General features: G+C 48.7%; 1 protein-coding gene across 10 annotated transcripts in view; it reads right to left on the reverse strand.

Annotated features, from left to right (window-relative positions):
* The window catches only part of CDK5RAP2 (CDK5 regulatory subunit associated protein 2), a 181,755-nt gene that overhangs the window by 61,792 nt on the left and 98,155 nt on the right, over positions 1–21,808 (reverse strand). For 6 of the 10 annotated variants that reach the window (XM_024762304.1, XM_024762302.1, XM_024762297.1 and 3 more), the window contains 5 exons: positions 20,047–20,177; positions 18,410–18,519; positions 16,151–16,279; positions 9,088–9,183; positions 7,071–7,258 (listed from right to left, as the gene is read on the reverse strand). In XM_024762304.1, coding sequence (XP_024618072.1) covers positions 7,071–7,258; positions 9,088–9,183; positions 16,151–16,279; positions 18,410–18,519; positions 20,047–20,177 — 654 coding nt within the window. The remainder of the gene's footprint in view (positions 1–7,070; positions 7,259–9,087; positions 9,184–16,150; positions 16,280–18,409; positions 18,520–20,046; positions 20,178–21,808) is intronic. The other 4 variants (XM_024762298.1, XM_024762306.1, XM_024762301.1 and 1 more) reach the window with 2 other exon arrangements.

The raw sequence follows: 21,808 nt of genomic DNA on the forward strand, positions 1-21,808 counted from the left end.
CTAAACATACGTAAATGACAGCAAAACAGACAAGACAAAATAATGGTCAAGGCGCACTACAGGACTCAGAATCAAATAAGATGTATCCAAAGGTCAGAAACAGAGGAGGAGACCCACTGCCACGATAAAGAGGGCATCCGCAGAAAGCGGAAATTTAACTCCCATGGTTGGAAGAAGACCCGTGCAAATTTCATGCCCCTAAAGTAAGACCTAGAGAGACAAGTCAAGGCAACTTCAAAAGCACCACACAGGGAGTTCGCAAGGGTGGCGGGCGGAGCGGGGCTGCTGACACAAACCACTGCTGCAAACAAAATCCACTGTTATGAAAGAGAGCAATCGGACAGATGAGAGAGCTCACACTCGAGGAAATAAAAACAATAAAGCAATCTGAAGAAGACTTAAACTAAGTATGTGTCAACCATCTAAAAAATAAAGGAGAAAAAGAGACTCATAAAAATGAGAGGAAGTTATAAAACTGAGACAGAAAATTATAAAAAAGAAGACTGGAGGGGGGGCAAGCACTGAGGGAGGGCCAGCTGGAAAGCTGTTGCTATCTTCTGGGAAAAAGAAGATGTGGTCAGGATGAGTGGGGTGGAGTCAGGAGAGAGATGGGAGAGAGAAGAGGCCCTCATCAGTGCTAGATCCTTCTCCTCTCTGCAGTTTCTCTTGCCTGCATTACTTCAAAAAACCTTGTCAGAGACCGGAACGACGGACTGCCTTAACATACCTTGGCCTCCCCTTCCTCTGTATCTTTGTTACCACTGGAAGTGACAGGTACCCTCATGTTGTCTTCCCACTGGGCCCTCTAAGGGCAGGGATGAAGCCTTAACTCTTACCTGGATTCCTAACGTCCAGCTCTGGGGCAGAATCAATTTAAGTCAACTTAAACAGCTACAGCATACTGAAACAGGGGAAAAACTAAAAGTATGAAAAACAAAATTAAAACGTGTGGTACACTTTTCACTTCTAACATGGGATCATCTAGGCTACACAAACCATCTTAAAATTTAGTAAACCCAGAGTTCAAAACAATATTTCTGGTATTTCAAGCATGTTAAACTAAATTTTCCTTTCCTCTCCTTCCCTTAATACAGATTGAAAATAAGAACAGTTGCTACTGAGCTAGCCAAAGGAGGACCATTACTCACTACCAAACAAGACACAATAAAATCCAGGAAAAAAGACTTACAAATGGGTAGTAAAAGGTGGTGAAAGAGGCCATTATAGGGCTTCCCCGGTGGCGCAGTGGTTGAGAGTCCGCCTGCCGATGCAGGAGACACAGGTTCGTGCCCCGGTCCGGGAAGATCCCACATGCCGCAGAGCGACTGGGCCCGTGAGCCATGGACGCTGAGCCGGCGCGTCAGGAGCCTGGGCTCCGCAACGGGAGAGGCCACAGCAGTGAGAGGCCCGCGTACCACAAAAAAAAAAAAAGAGGCCATTATAATATACTGAAGTGGCAGAGCTGCTAACATTTCAAGTGTTACTCTGCTAGAAATCTGAACAGCAGATTCATTAAGCTATCGCCATAATCAGGACCTTTTTAATGGTTCAGTCCGAGGGTGCTGTCAGAGGCCCAAACGTTGTTTATATAACCTGAGCATCTTTGCCACATAGAAGGCATAAGGGGAAAGGAACTGACATTTACTAAGCACTTAACGGTGTGCCAGGTCCCTTAAATACACTAAATAGCTTTAGTCCTCACAGTAAGACTGAGATGGGGGCTGTTACTGACCCCATTTCACAGATGAAGAACACAGGCTCATGAAGATTCAAGATCTTCCAGCAAAGTGGCAGAGCGAAGACTGCAGACGCAGACCTTTCTGACTCCAAAGAAGCACTGCATTCTTTCTAGTTTTCTAAACTTAAACCTTCTGCGATGATGCTGAGCTTCTAATTGTCCACACGTTCATTCAAATATTCACTGAGCTTCTCCCATTTGTCATGTAAGGCGGTGGAAACGCATGGTGAAAAAGAATCACGTTGCTGACGTTCCATTGAGGAGACAGACATCCATACAGACACGGGTAACTAAATAAGACAGTGCAAGGCAAGGAGAAGTACAAGGAAGGAGGGACGAGAAGGAGGGGAGGAGGGCGGCAGTCCTGAGACAAAGTGTAGAAGCAGGGATTCTTGTTAGACAAAGTGGTCAGGAAAGGCCTCTCCACAGAGCTGAGACACCACCACATCCCGGGAAGAGAGTGTGCCAGGTAGCGGGAACTGCTACTGCAAAGGCTCTGAGGTGAGAACAAGCTTGGATGACTGAGGAACAGAAAGGTGAGTGTGAACAAGAGAGGTAGCTGATAAAGACACAGAAACAGGCAGAGGCCAGGCCAAGGAGCTCTGATCTTACTCTAAAGGTAACGGAAAGCCATTGGAAAACTTTAAGCACAGAAGAAACATAACCTCATCTAAGTTTTTGAAAGCTGGCTCCGGCTCCTCTGTGGTGAATGGCTACAGAGAGGCAAAAACGGAAGCAGGGAGACAATTTCGAAGGCTGTGCTTTTGGAGTCCAGGCACGAGATGTGACAGCTTGGACTAAGCTGGACTAACAGGGAAGCCGTAGAGACGTGAGTGGGTGGATTAGGGATCCATTTTCCAGGTGGAACAACAGGACTTACTGATAGTTAGGAGGATTGTGGAAGCTACACTTTCGGCCACAGCAGTGCTATTAAGCGACTCGTGGAAGAACAGCAGAGAAGCACATTAGAACAGGGGGTTGGGTTTTAAAGCAATTAGAGGGACTTCCCTGGTGGCGCAGTGGTTAAGAATCCGCCTGCCAACACAGGAGACACGGGTTTGATCCTTGGTCCAGAAAGATCCCACATGCCGCAGAGCAACTAAGCCTGTGCGCCACAACTGCTGAGCCTGCGCTCTAGAGCCCACGAACCACAACTACTGAGCCCGCGTGCCTAGAGCCCGTGCTCCACAACAAGAGAAGCCACCGCAACGAGAAGCCCGCTCACCATGACGAACAGTAGCCCAACTAGAGGAAGCCCATGCACAGCAACGAAGACCCAACGCAGCGAAAAATAAAGAAATCAATACATTTTTTTAAAATTAAAAAATAAAAGAAAATAAACCGATTAGAGTTGAAAGCGCCTGTCAGACACACAGGAGGAGACAGCAAGTAGGCAGCTGACCGTGTGATCTGAAGGGGGGAGTCTGGGCCGTGGGTATGAATTTGGAAGTCACACAGCGTACTCTGCAGCTGTGGAGAAAGGAGGTACAGAGGGGGAAAGGGAGCTAGAACAGAGCTCCGGGAGACTCCAGCATCCAGCATCCAGCATCCACCAGAGGAAGAGGAGCCAGCACAGGAGACTGAGGAGGAGAGGCCAGTGGGGAGAAGGAACATAGAGAGGGGAGCTGTGAACAGAGGCCGGGGAGCGTGGCCACCGCTGCAGGAAAGCAGACCCTGGCCACTGGATTCACAACTCGCAAACTGGCGTTGACCTTCCTAAGTGAAGCAAAGGGTATGGAAGCACTTGGACTGAGATGAAGAGGCCTAGGTAACCCCTCACCTGTCCCATCCAACCCTGCCTTCAGACCTGGGCTTGGGCAGCTACTCGTGCTACAGGCGTTCTCGGGACGGGTCACACTTTGTACTGATCGTCACTCATTTCAAAATGGGCGCTCAGCACCGCCCGGCAGCTTCTCTTCTCCCCTCCCCGGCTGACGACCTTGCCCTGCTCAGGCCTTCTCCCCTCCCCGGCTGACGACCTTGCCCTGCTCAGGTCTCCTCCCCTCCCCGGCTGACGACCTTGCCCTGCTCAGGTCTCCTCCCCTCCCCGGCTGACGACCTTGCCCTGCTCAGGTCTTCTCCCCTCCCCGCTGACGACCTTGCCCTGCTCAGGGGAGGGGAGCGTGGAGGAAGCAGCCGTGAGTGCCCATCCGGCGGGACCCGCATGTGCCCAGGCTCTGAAACGAGGTGAAAGGGGTCTCGTTCCAGGGACTGGAAGGACTGTGCTCCAGGGCCAGAGCACAGAAAGCAGGCCGGGGACAGTGCGAACAGCGCCGAAGGAGGGGGTCGCCAGATCACACGGGGCCTGGCAGGCTGGGCCAAGGATTCTCTGGTCCCAAGAAAAGTGGAGCGTCTCCGAGGGGTCTTAAGTAGAGGAGTGACTTCACTGCATTTTAAGTAACCGCTCTGGATACAGCATGGAAAACAGACTGGAAGGGGGAAGGATGGCTGCAGGGGACTAGTTAGGAGGCAACTGTGGGGATGCCGGAGAAGTGTGCCAGAAGCGAGGAATGGAGAGGAGGAGACAGGGATGGGAGGAGTGCATCTGGGAGGTGAAGGGTCAGGACTTGGGTTTGGGAGGTGAAGGAAAGGGGAGGATCGAGGAGGACCCCGGGTTTCTGTCTGAAGCCCACAGACCCAGTCCCTCTGTAACAGGATCTGCCTGCAAGCACTCGCCGCGTCCTCTCCCCCGCAGCCCGCACGCCCGAGTCTCCCTGGGTCTTTCTCTGCTACCTTCTTCAGACACCTCGCCAGCTCCACGCTCTGGTGGTCCCTTACCTGTCCCTTCACCATGCCCAGAAGAGCAGACCCAGGTTTTTTAGGAGAGTTAGCTTCTCTACTTCTACTAGGTATGGCTCAAGAATACTAGCCTTGAAAAAAAAAAATCCCCAAGGGCTCCCCTTTTAGACTTTTTCAAATGTCACACCTAAGTTTAGCTACAAAGACTGAAACACTTAGGTAATAAATCCTAAACCATGTCCTCTAGGGAATGGGGCAAACGAACCAGAAGCACGTGAAGAGAGGGTTGGGAACCACACACATGGTGAAGACCATGGGAGAGCAGGGCCAGCCAGCCCATCCTCCACGAGCTGACCCTTCACTCCAGCCCCGGTGAACGAGTGCTCGGCTTGGTCAAGTGCAGGACAGCTAAACAGGCTAAGTTGCTTCCTTATTCCATCCCAGTGGATGGGTAAGTTGAATCAGACTTACTCCTGGGGCCCAGCTACTCTGCTAGCCTGTTAGGCCCCAGGGTGGATGGCTAGGGGGTGGCAGAGCTCAGAGGCCTAAGTCCTGGGCCTAAGCCTATCGCACGCCACACCAGGGTATCAGACATGGGCTCAGCAATGAACACAGAGGCCTGAATCACGGGCTGGCCGACGTATCTTGCATATGGTATGAATCTTACCTGAGGGTAACAGGGAAAGGGTAGGAGTAACTGGCCAGGCACATTTTAAGCAGTAATATCACCAAAGCCCCAGTTAATACCAACCTGGATCCATGTGTACACACATTACTTCATTTCATTCTCACAAGATCCCTACAGGGTCGCTAAGTATCATCACCCCCCACTTTACAGGTGAGGAAACCGAGATGGGGAGATAAGTCACAAGGTCTAAACGGTACAGCTGGACCAGAGCACAGGTCTGTCTGACTCTAATACCCTGCTTTTTGGGGGGATCAAAACATCGAACTCCTGGAGAGACTATCTGGGCAGAAAATTAGTGTTTCCCTGGCCAATGAGAATCCTAGTTACCCAAGCGGTCTTTTTAAAAGACCACAGCTGGACCTTCAGGAGGGCCCTCGGAGCCGTGAACCTGCCGTCCTGGGGCTCAGCGGTGCACCAAGAAAGGCAGCTGTACAGAAAGCAGGATCAGAGCAGCAGATGCCGGCCGGCATTTAAGAAAGCCTTTTCTAACACTAGAACTGGCCCACGATGGCCCGGAAGCTGATGGAACAGACGCCTACAAGGGAACAGGTAACTGAATGGCTGATGTTCCAAGCTTGCCTGCGGACTGCCGGCGCGTAAAGCGCTTTCTTTAAAATCGTAATGAAGTCTAAATTTTCAAAAATCAGGAGATTGAGCATACAAATTTGGGGCTTCTACTGAAAGACTGGAAGCTCTGAGGCCACGGGCTGGCATGACAACAATGATTTGGGGCTGAAAAGCTCCTCCTTGCCAGGAGGGAGCATGTGGGTGGGCCCCAATTGCCTGCACTCCCACCAGTCCACTGTACTTTCCCAGGTCACATCACCCAAGTGCCTTCCTAGGCGGTCCTCAGAGAGAGCGAGGGGCATCTTTTAACTCTTAACACAGGAGCCCCTGATGCCGAGGAAATCCTCCATCTCTCAAGTGTCATTATGGTCACCCAACTCCCTGTGATAATATACCAGAACAGCCACTGGGCATGTCCCCCTAGCATGAGGACTCATGCTAGAAAAATGTTAAGGGGCTGGGGAGGGGAGCCTCCCGGAGCTCACAGAACACTACCGTCCTTTTTCAGCTGAAAAAATGTCTACGGGGCTGAGCCCACCAAGGACATGAGAACCACTAGGCTCGTGCCAGCCGTCCTGGATGGTGGTACCAGCTCCCTTTCTCTGTCTGTGCTGGAGGAGAATGAAAGGTTTCACTGAACACACGCCACATGCCAGCCATTCTCCTTGAACAGCATTTTTTCCATTCCTCACAGCAACCCCAAGAAGTGGTCAGAGAAACGGAGGCACTGAGAGAGGAAAGCAAGCACAGCTCCCTCTGGCTCCAAAGCCCAGAGCAGCTGCTACAGTGGCCTGGAAAGAATAGGAAAGAAGGGAAATCCGCTCCTAAAGGACTAATTTTAAAAATACAAATGTACTGAATATTTCTCCCTTTTCGTTTTAAGGAAAACACCCTGTAGTGTTTCCTCACATAGGAAAGACTCCCGGCAGATATAATGAGAAGGGAAATGTAGTTCAAGCTCAACATGAAACAGCAGAGTCACAAGTACAGGGGCAGTTTTTTAAGCTGTTGTAGAAAGCGGAAGGGATTTCGGGAGGGCTGATTCCTCGCACTGACAGCCAGGCAGCCCTTTCCGGGCTCCCAGGAACAATTCTGAAGAAGCTTTCTCTCCCCTCTTTACGCTGGCCTTGCATGCGGCTTTGCTGAACGCAGTCCCCTCGCAGCCAAGGAGCGGGCAGCCGAATTACTTAACTGCACAACTGGCAAGATTCCTTCCAAGCCATTTCGGGAGCTCTCCCAGGTACATTATACAGCACCGCCATCTAAACCCATTTAGCAAAATGAGTTTGTTCTCCCCTCAAACCAGAGACAACTGCAGTGCCTGGGCCCCATGTCTACCTGGATTCCAGTAACCGTATGGCCTTCTCGCTGAAGAGAGGGGCGACCAGGCTCAGGAGCTCGCCTTCTTCCAAACTCTGGTCTCCGGGGCAGCCGGATTTGTGGGCTCCGTCGGAGTCTAAAATATTGGAATCTGTGTGCCTTAAATATCCATTTTTGCAGCCCCCTTTGGAATTGACCTCCATAATCTGCAAATCAAAGTATGTGGTCAGATAATGGACTACAAAGGAGGGGAAGGGGGTTACGTGGAAAAGAGAGAGAGGAGGGAGACAAACAGTGATGAGTGAGGGCAAGTAGACCCGAGAGAAAATGAAAGGGGAGAGGGAGGGTGCACGCGGTCCACACGCGCTCATCTGAGGGCACGGAGATGTTTACATCACTTCCTCTCACCCTCAGTTTCCTTATCCGTAACTAGGCACAGTAACGCCACCTCCCATGGCGGCTACGAGAACAAAATGAGATGGCTGGCCCACTTCAGTTCCTGGCGCAATGTCTTACCCGCTACAGCTGTGTTCCCTCAGCCCACGGCCTACTTCCTGTAAATTCTTTCTAAGAAGGGTCCGGAACATTGTTAACTGCCATTAACAATGCTTTGGACATTTATTATATGCTTCTTGCAATGTATCCTCCTCATTATATATCAGAAAGCAACCTCTTTACAGACACATCCTCATTACTGTGACTTTGATTTGTCTCATCAGGACGGTGGAGAGTTCCTCATTCCCACGGAGACGTGTTCTTCACAGATCCACCTTCTTGGGTCGCTGAGGGTCCCAGAGGAGTGGTACCAAGGAAACATCTAGTTAAAGCCTGTGCTGGGCATGTCTTGAGGTGCTGCAATTAGCATTCTTTCTCTCGCTTTCCAAAGCTGTAAATTTCTTCTATCAGTCTATAAATAACTCCTCTTGACTTCATTACGGCTGGTGATATACACACTGGCCATCACAGCCCTCTCTCCACATGTGTAAAATGATTAAGATTTTTAAACGGAAGACAAGACCCACACAGATGAGCTGTCATTTATAGGGTCTTGTTTGCCACCAATCTAGTCATTAAATCCACCTAAATAAGCAACCTCCACCGAAGGAAAAGTCTAGAATATAGTAATAAAAAGAGCAATTGCTACCACTCACTGGGCACTTAGTACATACCTTCTCTTTAAATATCACAGCAATTCTAACCAGGAAGCGGTGTTATTACCTTCACTGATGGGGAAACTCGGACTTGGGGGTTAAGCAAGGGTTCACGCGAGGTCACAGAGATCGTGACCAAGACTCAAAATTAGACCTGATTCCGGAGCCCCCACTTTTAACTGCTTTGCTGTCCAAAACGCTCATGAGAATGATCTCTCACTCAAGATTCCACGAACCTGAACACCCTGAAGGCCACAAACGCCCAATCTGCAGCCTCCGGTCTCCCACCACATCCCAGTCTTTACGGTTCTTTCAGCCCTGGAGAATATCTGCTCCAAATGCTCAGCCTCAGTGCGCCTGCAGTGGAATTCTCAACACCGCCCGGACGACGCTAAGCTGGGTTCAGATCAGGAGATCGCAGACGGACCCACAGGAGGAAAGTCTGCTTCTATCAGTGGCTCCTTACACTACACACAGATGGTCTGGGAGTTCACAGCAGTCCAGAGACAAGGGCTCTGGTCCCAACTCTGTCACTGTCTTACTCTGAGCCCCAGATAAACCATCTCCCCTCCTAGGCCTCAGTTTCCAATGCGGAAAATGAATGCGTTGGGTCAGAGCTCTAGAGAGCTGCCCAGGCCCAGTGTCCAATGCCTGCGACCCTCCTGCAACAGCCTCGTTTTTATTTGCAACTATATGTTTGTTTTCCTGGTTCGTGACTGGCTCTACCACCCCGTCTGTAACTTCCAGAAAGGAAGAGGCCTCCTCTCTTTGCTCCCCGCTGGCACCCGGCAGGCACTCCACACAGACGGAAGGAACAGAAAACCCGTCGGACTCGTTCCAGGCTGGAGGCGGGCTTGGGCACAGAGAGGGGCAGATGTTCCTACCTTGTTCCTCTGCTCCAGACACTCGCCACTCAGCAGATTACTCTCGTCATCCTCTCCAATTCTGCTTGAGTCCTCGTCCTCCTTGCTAGCGAGAAGCTACATGGAGCATGGAATGGTGTGAAAATGCAACCCCAAACGAGTGCAGCATGAATATGTATGAGTAAGTCGGCGATGTCTTTTTTAAAAGATGCAGAACCAAAAACAAACCAAAAAAAGGCAGAGACAAATGCCAAAGCCACGAAATAAAAATTAGCCGAAGTCAGAGCTGCTAGTTCTGGCAAATCACACACAGCTGCCTGGGATCATGCATAATTTAAGGACAAATTCCCCAAGAAATAAGTAAAGCCATTGCCCCTGCCCTCGCAGGGCCTTCCTGAGCGGCTGGAAATTGACTGTGCTGTCCGCTGCGCTGCTCCCATCCCTGCCATTGCTGAATTCACTTTCAGATTATATAAAAGTAACAAGATTTTGGAAAACAGCTATTGACAGAATTGAAACTATCAAATAGCGAGAAAGCAGTAAATGAAATTTATGGTGTGCCCAATTTATGCGTCCCTTCTATTTAGCCCAGGGGATAAACCTCTTTTTGTACTGTCACACATTTGAGATGGGCAGTCTCAGCCACACTGCCATTTTGCTGACAAAAAAGTCCTCATCGCTAATGAGTAGAGTATCAAGCTTCCCTGACAATAACTTTATGCTTTTGAAAATGAAAGAGAGTTATTTCTAAAGACTGCGTAAATCCCTAATGCTCTAAAGAAGTGCAAACCCCAAAGCTTCTGCAGTTTGCGTTCTACAGAACAGACAATTCAGTGTTCTCAACAGGGCCAGATCTCAGCTCTCTGGAAGAGGGAAAATTCTAGGCATGAGACACCCGGATTAACCAAATAAAAAGTGAGAGGGAAGGTAGCCAACGCTGTTTCAAAAACTGTACCAAACCGCGTCTCACCGATGAAGTAGTGACCACTGCACCACAGCGTTAAAACATGAGCTGAGTCCCAGCCGCCTGCTGGGCATGTTGTACATACGACATATCTAAGGTTCTATCTGCATACCGTGATTTCATGAATTCCCACATTTAGTCAATCACCCCATAATTTTCCCAGCCCAAGTTAAACTTTTCTGATCTTCCTTCTAAAAGAAACCCTTTTTTGGAAGAAGAAAAACAAAACAAAGCAAACTGACTTCACGAAGTCTTTTACAGGAAACTTCCCAGGATCAGAATACATTCAACCCAACCGTCCCAATCAGGGTCAGAGGACTGATGAGTCTACAAATCTCACTACACTACCGAGCATTCAACACGCTAAACGTGTGTAAGTGCATTTACTAAGGCATAAAAGTTCCTGAATACGGATGAGGAACTTCTCTCCCTCTGTTGGTTTCTTCCCTCGTTATTAAAACATGCTCAAGTTACCAACTAGGACAATCAAATTTGTCAGTGGCAGTATAAAATGTTAAACTACTTTAGAAGAAGTCCTGGCAATTTCTTATAAAGCTAATAACCCTATGACCCAGGAATTCCCCTCCTAGGTATTCATCAAGAGAAATGAAAACATATGTCCACATAAAGATTTGTATATAGGGCTCCCCTGGTGGCGCAGTGGTTGAGAGTCTGCCTGCCGATGCAGGGGACGCGGGTTCGTGCCGCGGTCCGGGAAGATCCCACATGCTGTGGAGCGGCTGGGCCCGTGAGCCATGGCCGCTGAGCCTGCGCGTCCGGAGCCTGTGCTCCACAACGGGAGAGGCCACAACAGTGAGAGGCCCGCGTACCGCAAAAAAAAAAAAAAAAAAAAAGATTTGCATATGAATGTTCACATCAGCTTTTAGCATAATAACCAAAACCTGAAACAATCCAAATGTACATCAATAGCAGAACGAACAAAGAAATTAGAATATATCTATACAATGGAATACTACTTAGCAATAAAAAGGAACAAATTACTCATTCACGTAACCGCATGGATAAATCTCAAAAACACGCTGAGTGAAGGCAGCTTCACACAGAAGAGAAGATGCTTTATGATTCCGTTTCTATGAAAGTCTAGTACAGGCAAACTAATGGTGGAAGAAAATGAGAAGAGCAGCTGGAGCGGGGGCGAGTGGGAATCGACTAGAAGGGACACGAGGGATCGTGATAGAAGTTTGGGTTACACAGGTACATACATTTGTAAAACTTAGCAAACAAAGACTTAAGAATTCTGTATTTCATCGTGTGTAAATTTAAACTTAAAAGAAAAAATAACTATAAACATGTTGAAGGAAAAGATATACATGTTGAAGTATTTAGGGGGAAGCGTACTGATGTTTGTGATTTATACTAAAATTTATCAAAAAGATATGATGGCTGGTGGGAACGGTTAATAGTAGAATCTAAGGGGTGAGTATATGGGTGTCCACCATAAAGTTCTTCTCACTTTGCTAGAATTTCTTCATAATAAAATGCTGGGGAAAAGCCGCTCTCATTTGAAAAAGAGCAAAATAACTACGTTTTCCCTTCCTGGTTCATCAGCAGCTCTGGTCACTGAGGGCTGCCTGCCTCTCTCCAAGCTTCTTGAAAGAACTCTCCATCCTCACCTTCCACAACGTGGCTTTTGCTGCCAACGCCCTCCAGAAACTGCTCATGAAAGCTCCCCAAGACCTTCTAATGCAGGAGATGGAACCAACCCTCCTGGGATTAGGGGAGAGGCAGCGAGGCGCTCCTCCCCAACCCTGTGGATCAGAGAAGGGTCTCCCTGAAGTTTAGCCGAGCAGAGTACTGTTAACCCACGTCATTCCAGTTGAGGCAGCAAGAGCATCTGAGTTATCCTTCGTTTCCAGAACCACAACCACAGCGTGACTCAACATACTGAAATAAAAATCCTCTTTCATTTCTCTTTACCTCTGCAGACGTGGTTAAAATTAAAAGTCATTTTCCAGCAATGATCAAGAAATTCAATGCTGTCTGTGGACACAGAGAAATGTCCCACATGCCATATGTGACGTATCAGTTTTCAAAGGCAAGATCCCAGAGAGATGGATGCGTCACTGCAGATGGGCTCTGTTTCGGGCCCACCACCACCTGGAGAAGTGCCCCACACCTCCAAGCGCCCACCGGCGCCTCCTTCATTTCCCCACCCTCACCGCTCCTCCATCCACCACCACGTGGCCTCGGTCCCCCTCACTCTGCTGAAACTGCCCAGGTCACGAACGATTTCCCAGCCGTTTTTCTCTTGTTCTCTCAGAGTACGTGACACTATAAGCACGCCCTCCCTAAGCATCGCTCCCTAACAACTGCACTGGCCTGGTTCTCCCCCTGCCTCTTGAGCTATTCTTTCTTGACCTTTGCAGGCCCCCTGCTTCCTCCAGGAGGAAATTCCCTTGACCTCACAAGAGGAGGCCAGGCCCGTCTCCACGCCCGCGTGCACTCCTCCAGGCCCTCGCCAACCTCCGCTTCTCTGCATCACGGACTCCATGGGGCAGGGACCCGTGTCTGTGTTCCGCTTTAACACCAGTGCCTGGTGCTCAAGACAACACTGCTAAAAGGACAAACAAATGAATCAAGACTTTTTTCAAAATGACAGCTGGAACCAACAGGTTTTCGGGATTACCCCGGTCTTGCTACTCCAAGTGTAGTCTTTGGAGCAACGGAAGCTTGTGAGAAATGCAGACTCCCGGGCCCCGTGCCAGGCTCACTGAGCCAGAATCTTCACGTTAACAAGGTCCCCAGGAAATTCACACGCACGGTAAACTTTAGAAGCACTGCCCTATGGTGTTGCTAAAACAACACTGAACAGAGTCAGAAAAGGGTTTAGTTCCAACTCTGCCACTAATTTACTAAAAAAGTAAAATTAAAATAGCTGTGTTTTACATATTGAGTGCCTACTACATGCCAGGCACGGTGCCAAGGGCTTTATAAATCGGGTACAACTCATAATAACTTATGAAGTCAAAATGTTAGAAACTTCCTCCTTTCAATGAAATTCAATCTGCTTCTGACAAACCAAATTTCATTCTGTTCATAATAACAGATGTTAACAAGCACCTTCTACTTCTGAGTACCACTTCTGTCCTCTGAGATGGGCCCAGCCGCTCCGTGGCATGTGGGATCTTCCCGGACCGGGGCACGAACCCATGTCCCCTGCATCGGCAGGCGGACTCTCAACCACTGCGCCACCAGGGAAGCCCGAGGTCTATTTCTTATTCAAAAGGACAGCCCTACATATATCTGAGTTCAATTAAATTATGCCCCTTAATCCATGTTTCCTCTCCATGCCAAAAAAAAAAAAAAAGTTTTCTAACCATCCCCTAAAAATGACAACATAAGTAAATAATGACAGCAACTAACCGTTTCTGAGCGCTCGCCCACGAATCCCACCCCCCAGGGGTGACAACTGCACGTCACACAGCTCATGGCTTACGATGCTCACCCCCCGCCCCCGCGCTGCCACTGCAGTCCGCTCAAATCACTCCTGAACGGCAATTCTCAACCACACCGTTCTGTAATACATAAACTATAACCAGTAAATAAATACAAGGAAATTGGGGCAACCTCATTGCAGATTTTTTCTTTTTTTTCTTGATGTACTTTAAAATAAAAGGATGCCTGTTCTTGGCCTTTTGTTGGTTTGGCTGGTTTTTCAGTGACCTGCCCGCATGCAGGGAATAAGCGTTGTGTGCCCAGCAGGAGGGAATCCAGCCCAGGGCCACCGTTTCGAAGGCACAGCTGCCAAAAGGAATCAAGGGCTTCCTACTCTTTATAGCCTTTGTCGAATTAAAAGTTGCGGAGGCAGGGGTGTGTAATACGAAAATAAATCACGTGCCTATTTTATATACACATCTATCTGTGTCTGGACCTTTGACCTAGTCATTACTCATCTGGGAACACAGTCGAAGGAAAAAAAGCCTAAACTCTGAAAATGATTTGTGTCCAAAGACATTCATCAGGTGCATCACCGGAAACATCTACATGTCCGACAACGGTGACGCAGCTATAGCATCTCTAAGATGGCATAAGAGGTTATAATACAGCAGCCACTGGAAAGAAAGAGGAAACAGGACTGTGTGTGTACTGTGGGTGGGCACGCACGCGTTCAAATACACAAATAGAGAAGGAAAGATTCCAGGATGTTAATTAACTGTGTTTTAATGTGACAGGATTAGGGGTCATTTATTTTCCAAGTTTTAGGCAATGCTGTGGGTTAATTAAATATTGGAGGAAAAACTACTGAATTTTAAAAATACAAAATATATTTGCTGTCTGTTTTTTTCCTTTTCTGATTTGTAGGCTCCCAGAGCACTGGAGCAGTGCCAGCCCCTACTCCGCAAACCCTGCTGCCCAGAAAAGGCTGTGGACCACGGAGGCATTTCCCGTTTGTCTCTGCCTCGTTGCTCATCCAAGGAGAGCCACACACACTCCCAGGGAACAGCAGCCTCTCCTTGCTGCCATCCCACCCTCACCCCTAACAACCTCTCCTCCCTCACCTCAAGATTATCGTGGGAGCACCATCCTGCCCGTGCGGATCTTCCCATCGCCTGCCGGGGAAGACGGGGCCTGTGCTGCGAAGGACACGACTATTCATAGGGAACATCAAGTTGATGTGCAACCTGACAAATGACTGCAACCTGAATCGGCTGCTGCTAAGATCTCAGAGTGGCAAGAGGAAAATCCCCCTGTTCTCCAAAGGACGCAATAGGACATTTAACAGATTTCTTTCAAAGGGCAAATGGACAAAAACACTCGCCATCTGACACTCAGATGAAGCAGGTGACGAATGGGCTGCTTATTAAAAATGCCACACACACACAAAAAAAATGCCACATTGGAAAAAACAAACCAAGAGACTTGTTTCTCCCTAAATGGGCTGCAGAGACTCTTGCTTTTCAAAATTATCTGGAGCCCTGGAGACTACGCTCAATAACATTCCCTCTCTCCAAGGGAGCAGATGGCCGGAGCTCCGCATAAACACCTTTGAGCGTTTCCCACCTTGAACGTGGGAGGAGACAGCTGAAGGCTGACAAATCTTTCCCCAGAAGTGGTGTGGCAATGAGACCTCCGTTTACCTGGCACGCCAGGCTGAGTTCAAGACAACCCCAGCCAGGAAGGTTCTGGGGGATCCAAGTACAAAAGGCCCTAGTGCATTCCACGATGAGGACAGTTCCATAACACAGGCATGGAGCAAGGCGCTTCCTGGGGGAGCGTCAGGCCAGGTAGGGACTAGAGGGAGGAAGTGGCAAGCTTCTCCTCGCTGTCACAACATCAGGGCCCTCTACTGTGCGGTCGGGTCGAGAACAGAGAAAATCGGAGCCAACACACCACAAAGGTGAGCAGACAGCCAGGGTCATAGGGGGAAGGGGCTCCCCCCGCTTTCCCTGGGGTGGGCTAACGGAATGGGCCCGCACCCTCAGTGAGTACAAAAGCCCAGGAACCACACGCTCTTTAGTGCAGACACCAGATTTAACCTTCCGTGGCCCTTCCAGACTTCCAAACGCCACCAGTGGAAAACTCCCATAGTCAGGAAGCTGAATCTGTGGGCTCACGGGACGCCGACCCTGTACTCCCTGTCGGGTCGTCGGTGTGCAGAGTGCAGGGGTTCCTGGGTACGCGCGGGAATAAACCGCACACATCTGGTCAAATCCAGAAGCCAGATGCCGTGGGAGTGACAAGATGCATTTAGAGGATTAAAACAAAAAGTAAATGAAAAGTATGTTTTCTCGTTTGTTTCTCCATGATAATGGGTTCATTAAGGCTGCATCTACACTACCCAAGTTACGTGGGTGATGTGGCAACTCTCCAGGCCCCTGAGACCAGACCAATCATCCAGATGTGCCATCTACAGCCCAGATCCCAGGGCCGGACTTGGAGTCCAAAGCATCACAGAACATCGAGTGTGTCCACGCAGATACGTCCCAAACCTGCGGAACGCTCCGACAGACCTGCTGACCTAGGAGGGCCCTCAAACCCCGTCCACGGCAAAGGGAGTTTCAACAGAGACCTCCCCAGAAGAGATGCAGCCTGGAGACATGTGGGGGGGTGTTACTCTTTGTGTAATTAGCACGCGAGGACGAGAATATTCTTTCTTACCTCCATCTGATCTACCGACTCAGGCCTGTCCTCTCCCGGGAAGCCCATGCAGGAGAGATCAAAAATAGTTTTCTTCAGGTGCTGGTTGTCCGCGTACAGCTCTTTCACCAGCTGGATAAGGTCTCCGACCTGGGAGATAAGAGCAGGAGAGGACTGACTACCCACGGGTACACTGCTGCCTCCCGGGACCACGGCTACGGAGAAGACGTCCTGCATCACAGTCACGGAGAGTCAGGTGGCCTGACTCCAGGCTTCAGGCTACCCTGGGTACAGTGAGAAAAACACCAGCATTTCTGTATTCTAACCCCAGCGCCAGACTTCAAGGCAAAGAGATCCTGGGCAAGCTGCCTGGTCTAAGTCTCCATTTCTACATCTGTGGAATGGGTTCCCGTCAGAACTGAACGTGATCACGGTCACAGCACACTACAGCCCTTGGCACGGTCTAAGTACTCTGTCCATGACAGCAAATATGACCTCTGTCTTGTACTTGAGACCCTCTGGAGGAAAATCCCCCAAGACTGAAACTTCTGAGGCTTGTCAGAGGCTTATTTTACAGCATCCACCTTCCTCTTTCTGTGCCTCTCTAGCACTGTCCATAATAACAACAGTCCTCAGGTATAAAGCAATTTGCGGCTGCTAAAATACTCCCACAAGCTTTAGTCAGTCGTTCCTTACAAAAATCCCGAGGAGGTGGACAGCAGTGTGACTGTCCCCATTTTACAACAAGAAGCCCAAGACACAAAGAAGTTCACGGCCCAAGGTCCCAGAGTTGGGGTGCCTGGAGAATTAAGTGACATACAACAACAGCCAAAGTGCCCGGTCGTGTGGGCAGGGGCAGCTGCCCGCACAGAGGCAGAGCCGGGCCTGGACTCCCGGTCCAGGGCTCCTCCTTAAGGCACAGGCCTTGCGAGGCCAGGTACATAAGCATCTGAGCAGACACCACCTTCATTCCCTGCAAGCTTCAAACCACAATGGCTAGTGATTTTCCAAACCCTTCTTAGGGGGGTAATCATTAGCCCCTCAAAGAAAGTGGGAAATCCCACCCTGACCACACACAGCAGGTGTCCATTGCACCAAAACATGAACACAAATCGGACCCAACCTCAAGGAGGTTATATCGTAGAGGGAAGAAGAAAACATTCTGATTCTACAAACATTCACCAAGTGCCAACAAAGGGAACTAGCTCCTGCCCTTAACACAACCATAGTAGGTACGCACAGTGGCTATTACCATGTCTATTTTCTTCATCTTCGAAACACTAACAGATGCCTCAATGCTTCTTGCTCCTCCCAAAACACCAACATTTTTATATTCTCCTTCTTATCTCTTCTGCATCTTACATCTGCTGTTTTTCCTCTCTCTCTCTCTCTGCTGAAAAAGCCTTCCAACTAGATAAACTCCTATTCAACCTCCAAAACCACTTCAGGTCTCACTTCTATTGAGAAGTTTCCTGTGATCCAGTGAGTTCCTCCCAACCCCCGACAGCTAACCTCTCCTTCTCGGCTACCCCTAAACCTCGCACCTCTGCCTATTACAGCCACCCTTGCACTCCACATCGCCACCGCTCCTTCACATGACTGTCTACTCCACCGGCATGTGAGTTATTCCCAGACAGAAACTCAACCTGTCATACACAGATGGTAATTTTATAATAAATCACAGTGTCCTCTGAGCTCACACTTCCTATTCTTATCAATGGCTCTTAGAACCTTGAAATACAAAGCCACTCTAACCACACCAATGATCAACAGATTGAAAACCTTTCCAGTTTTAGAAAAGATTTACTGATCAACCTTGAACCTTTATTCTTTCAAAAAGCATCAATTACCTCCCACTATGTGTGCCAGGCACTGGGAAATCAGAAATAAATAAGATACACTCACTCGCTTTAAGATGTTCACAGCCTAGTGGAGTTACAGAAGAATACCCAGATAATTATAGATCAGTATGAGAAAGACATCAGTGCAGTCAGGTACAAGAAGAGAGGAGAATGACCCGAGGGAAAGGTGGCTAATTCTAGGGGGGATAGAGAGCATTTCCCAGGGCAGACGGAGCCTGGGTGGGGTCCTCAAGCCTCAGAAGGCGTGCATCAGACACGGGGTAGGGACTCCAGGGAACGTACATCAAGGGGAAAAAAGACAGGCAGGGAGAGAGGGAAGAGAGGCAGGGAGAAGGGCTTTCAGAATCTTACACCTCTGATCAGGAACCCAAGAGACAACAAATAACCAACAAAGCACTGAAAGTTAATAGGTCAATACCTTCTCCTTAAGCTCTTCTTGAGAAAAATGTTCCACTTGAAACCGATTGTGCTCTTCAAGGCAAATACTCAGATAAGATGTTTGATCACTATAAAATGAAAACGGTTCTTCTGCACCAAAAGAAAAAAAAAAGTGGGGAGGAGGAGAAAAAGAACATCAGAAGTAGATCCTTCCCAGACAATTCCCCGTGCAATCCATCTAAGGCACTTTGAATTGGGTAGCGGGGGAAAGGGAGATAAGCACACACAGGGAGTTTAATGCACCACCTTTGGAGCAAAAGTAATTTTCTTCTTTCTCTACAGGCTGGTATCTCAATGTATGGTTTCATCGTGGGCTGTAGGCTTTCACTGTGGCCAACTCTGAATTACAATTTGCATATCCAGTGCTGTACCTGGAGACCATTCTGAGTGGCACAAGCAAACAGTGATTTTCAATTTAAATGAGGGGGTGATTCTGTTTAAGTGAAAATACAGGAAAATTAGATATGAGCCTCAAAGGTAGAACTCAAAAGCGCCTGATGTGTTTTTTACCGGCCCCAGAGCCCGCCACGGGAGCGAGCACACCGAGTGCAGAAACCGCCTACGAGATCTATGACGAGAGACTCTTGGGTCACCCACGGGAGGACTGGCCTTCTCTGCACCAAAGGTCACACTGTCACAGGGAGCAAAGGTGCAGAGACGGGTCACGCTCTTCACTGAGTGGAGCGTATCCACAAGCATGATCTCACTCAACACAGGTGGGTAAGAGCTGATACGCCTCGTATAGAGGAAAGAGCTAGACTTCGAAGGAAGATTCCTGCCTCCAATCTGGGTAAATCAACCCCCACTGCCACCTCGGTTTCTTTGCCTGTAACGTGACGTCAATGCCTACTCGATCCAGTCCAGTGGGACAACGGGCAGGATCAGAGGTGAGAAGTTAAGTGCCTGCCGCTGTGCCTGGTACACAGCAGGCGCTCAGGAAATGTCAAACCTACCACTGCTATTACTGATTGTAAGCAGGAATTACAATCAGTAATAAGGGAGAGAAAGGAAAGGAAAGCTAGAGATAAGGAAAGGAAAACGCCAACCCAGACACCACGGGGCTCAGGTTCTAGCAAAGGAGGGAGCCAGATACAGCTGTCATGAGCACAGCAGTGCACGTACCACAGGACCCTCCCCAGCTGAATCCACTTGCGGTCATGACAGTGTGAACAGCGATGCTTCAGCAGGAAACAGAGGTTTCACCCGCACGTGTCTGTGCAGTGGGGCTCTCTGCAGTGGGTGCCGTGGTAGGCAGAGCCCAGATGTTTAGGGTGATGAGGGCCACTGACCACAGAAAGGGAATGGCAAGGCCCCAAGGTTATCTGGAGTTAGAAGAGTCAAACAATGCAGAACACAGCAGAGGCAGCGAGGAAGCAGTCCTGCAGCAGGCCCTCTGCGGAATTAACACTACCTGCTGGGCCCTTTGACTCTGCAAGCCGAAGCCAGACAGGTACAGACTAAGAGAGCAACAGTAACATCATCACTGCAAAAAAGGTTTCCCAGATGAAATCCCCGGGGTGCCTCGTCTCCTACTACAGTCTTAGGACTCTCTTAAAGTTCAGCCAAGGCCCTCCAAGTGGGAAAACCAAAGGGAAATACATACAAGAGAGCATGTACCTTCCCGCCGCCGGATTTCACTGATCTGCTCCTCCACGGCCTTCTGCAGGTTCTGATAGGAGAGCACATCCCGCTCCAGCCGCTTCCGCAGGGCAAAGATGCTGTTCAACTCAGATTGCAGGTTGCTGACACTTGGTAAAACAAGACACCAGAATTTTAAAACAGACCTACTTGTGCTTTAAGATGCAAAGCCCAGCAAGCCTTCCTTTGATTTTTATGTCATTTGTGGGTTTTCTTCTGGTTATAAAAGTAAATACATGTTTATAGAACATTTATAATAGAAACGTATTAAAAAAAAAAAAAAGCAAAAGTTACCATAACCCGACTATCAAAAAACACATGGCAGACTACTTCCTCCCAATCTTTTTCCCTGAGTATTTCTATAAGGTTGAAATCATTCTGGACATATAATACTAAGTTGTGCACTTCTCATTTAAATATTTCCCTACATTTTCAGAAATAATTTGCAAACGTCATTTTTAATGACTATATAACATTAAATCGGGTGAATGTCCCACCATTTAACTCATCCCCTATTAGTGGACATTTGGGTCATTTCCAAGTTTTTGCTACAGATGTAGCTAGGTGGAAGTAATTTAATTCCCCAGAATGTTTCTCTGGAATAACGCCTTGCATGAGCTTGGGTATGGAAGGAAGGCTCTCCACAGAAGAGAAGGCGACAAGGAGAACGTCGGCCATGTCACCCCTAAAAGAGGTGGCACTGGAGGCAAAGGTGAGGGGCAGCAGGGACAAGAAAAAAGAAAAGGAGAAGACTGAGAGTCAATAATAGGAGGAAGAGAAGGACCAATTTAGGGGTCAGAAGAAGTCTACAGTAATGGGTTGGCCACTCACAAATGCAGAGTAGAATGGATTTTTATTGGAGGGGTGGTGATGTCAAGTATCACGTCTGGGTCAGTGTAATATGGTACTGACCTGCACAGAGAGCCTGCAAGAAACCAGCAACCCAGAACTCAGAGGAGGCCATGAAAAAGCACACCTCCCAGAACCTGCACTGACGGGGGGAGGACTGTCCCACAGACCTTCCTCCAATGATGCAAATGTTCTGTATCGGCGCCACTGAATACGGTACCCACTAGCCGAATGTGCCTACTGAACATCTGAAATGTGGCTACACGCTGAGGAACTGAATGCTTAATTTTTTAATTTATATGTATGTAGTCACATGGCTAGTGCCTACTGAACTAGGCAGTGCAGCTCCTCACGCAGCGCTCCGGACTCCTACTGATGTGCACGTGGCAGGGGTCTGAACCGGTTCTCTCAGAGGAACAGAGGCTCCAGCAGACAGCTGAGTAACGTAAATATTGTTTCAATGAAAATCTCTGCGCCTAAAGCCTTGTTTCACACTCAGGGTTAGCTTCTTAAGATGGATTCCCAGCAGTGCAATTACTGGGTCAAAGTGTGTGAACATTTTTTGAGACTACGAAAACATCTTAACATATCAGAAAGCCTCCTTTTTTAAATACCAAGAAATACGTCACTCTGTCCAGCGTCTGACCTATTTTTCCCTGAAAGGGTCCATCAACACTTTGAAACTGCTGGAAGAAGTGTATGAAAATGTGGATTTGTTTTAGGGAGAGGGTCCATGAGCTTTCATCAGACTGCTCGAGAGGGGTCCAGAGCCCCAAAATGGTTAGGAGCCATCGCTCTAAAGTATGTGTGCCACAGACTCAAGCCCCACTTATCCTCCAGCGATTCCTTCCAGCTCCATCCATCGAACTGCACACATAAATCAACATCTATT

The sequence above is a fragment of the Neophocaena asiaeorientalis genome, unplaced genomic scaffold, assembly GCF_003031525.2.
Source record: "Neophocaena asiaeorientalis asiaeorientalis breed wild unplaced genomic scaffold, Neophocaena_asiaeorientalis_V1.1 scaffold78, whole genome shotgun sequence".
Lineage (NCBI taxonomy): Eukaryota > Metazoa > Chordata > Mammalia > Artiodactyla > Phocoenidae > Neophocaena > Neophocaena asiaeorientalis.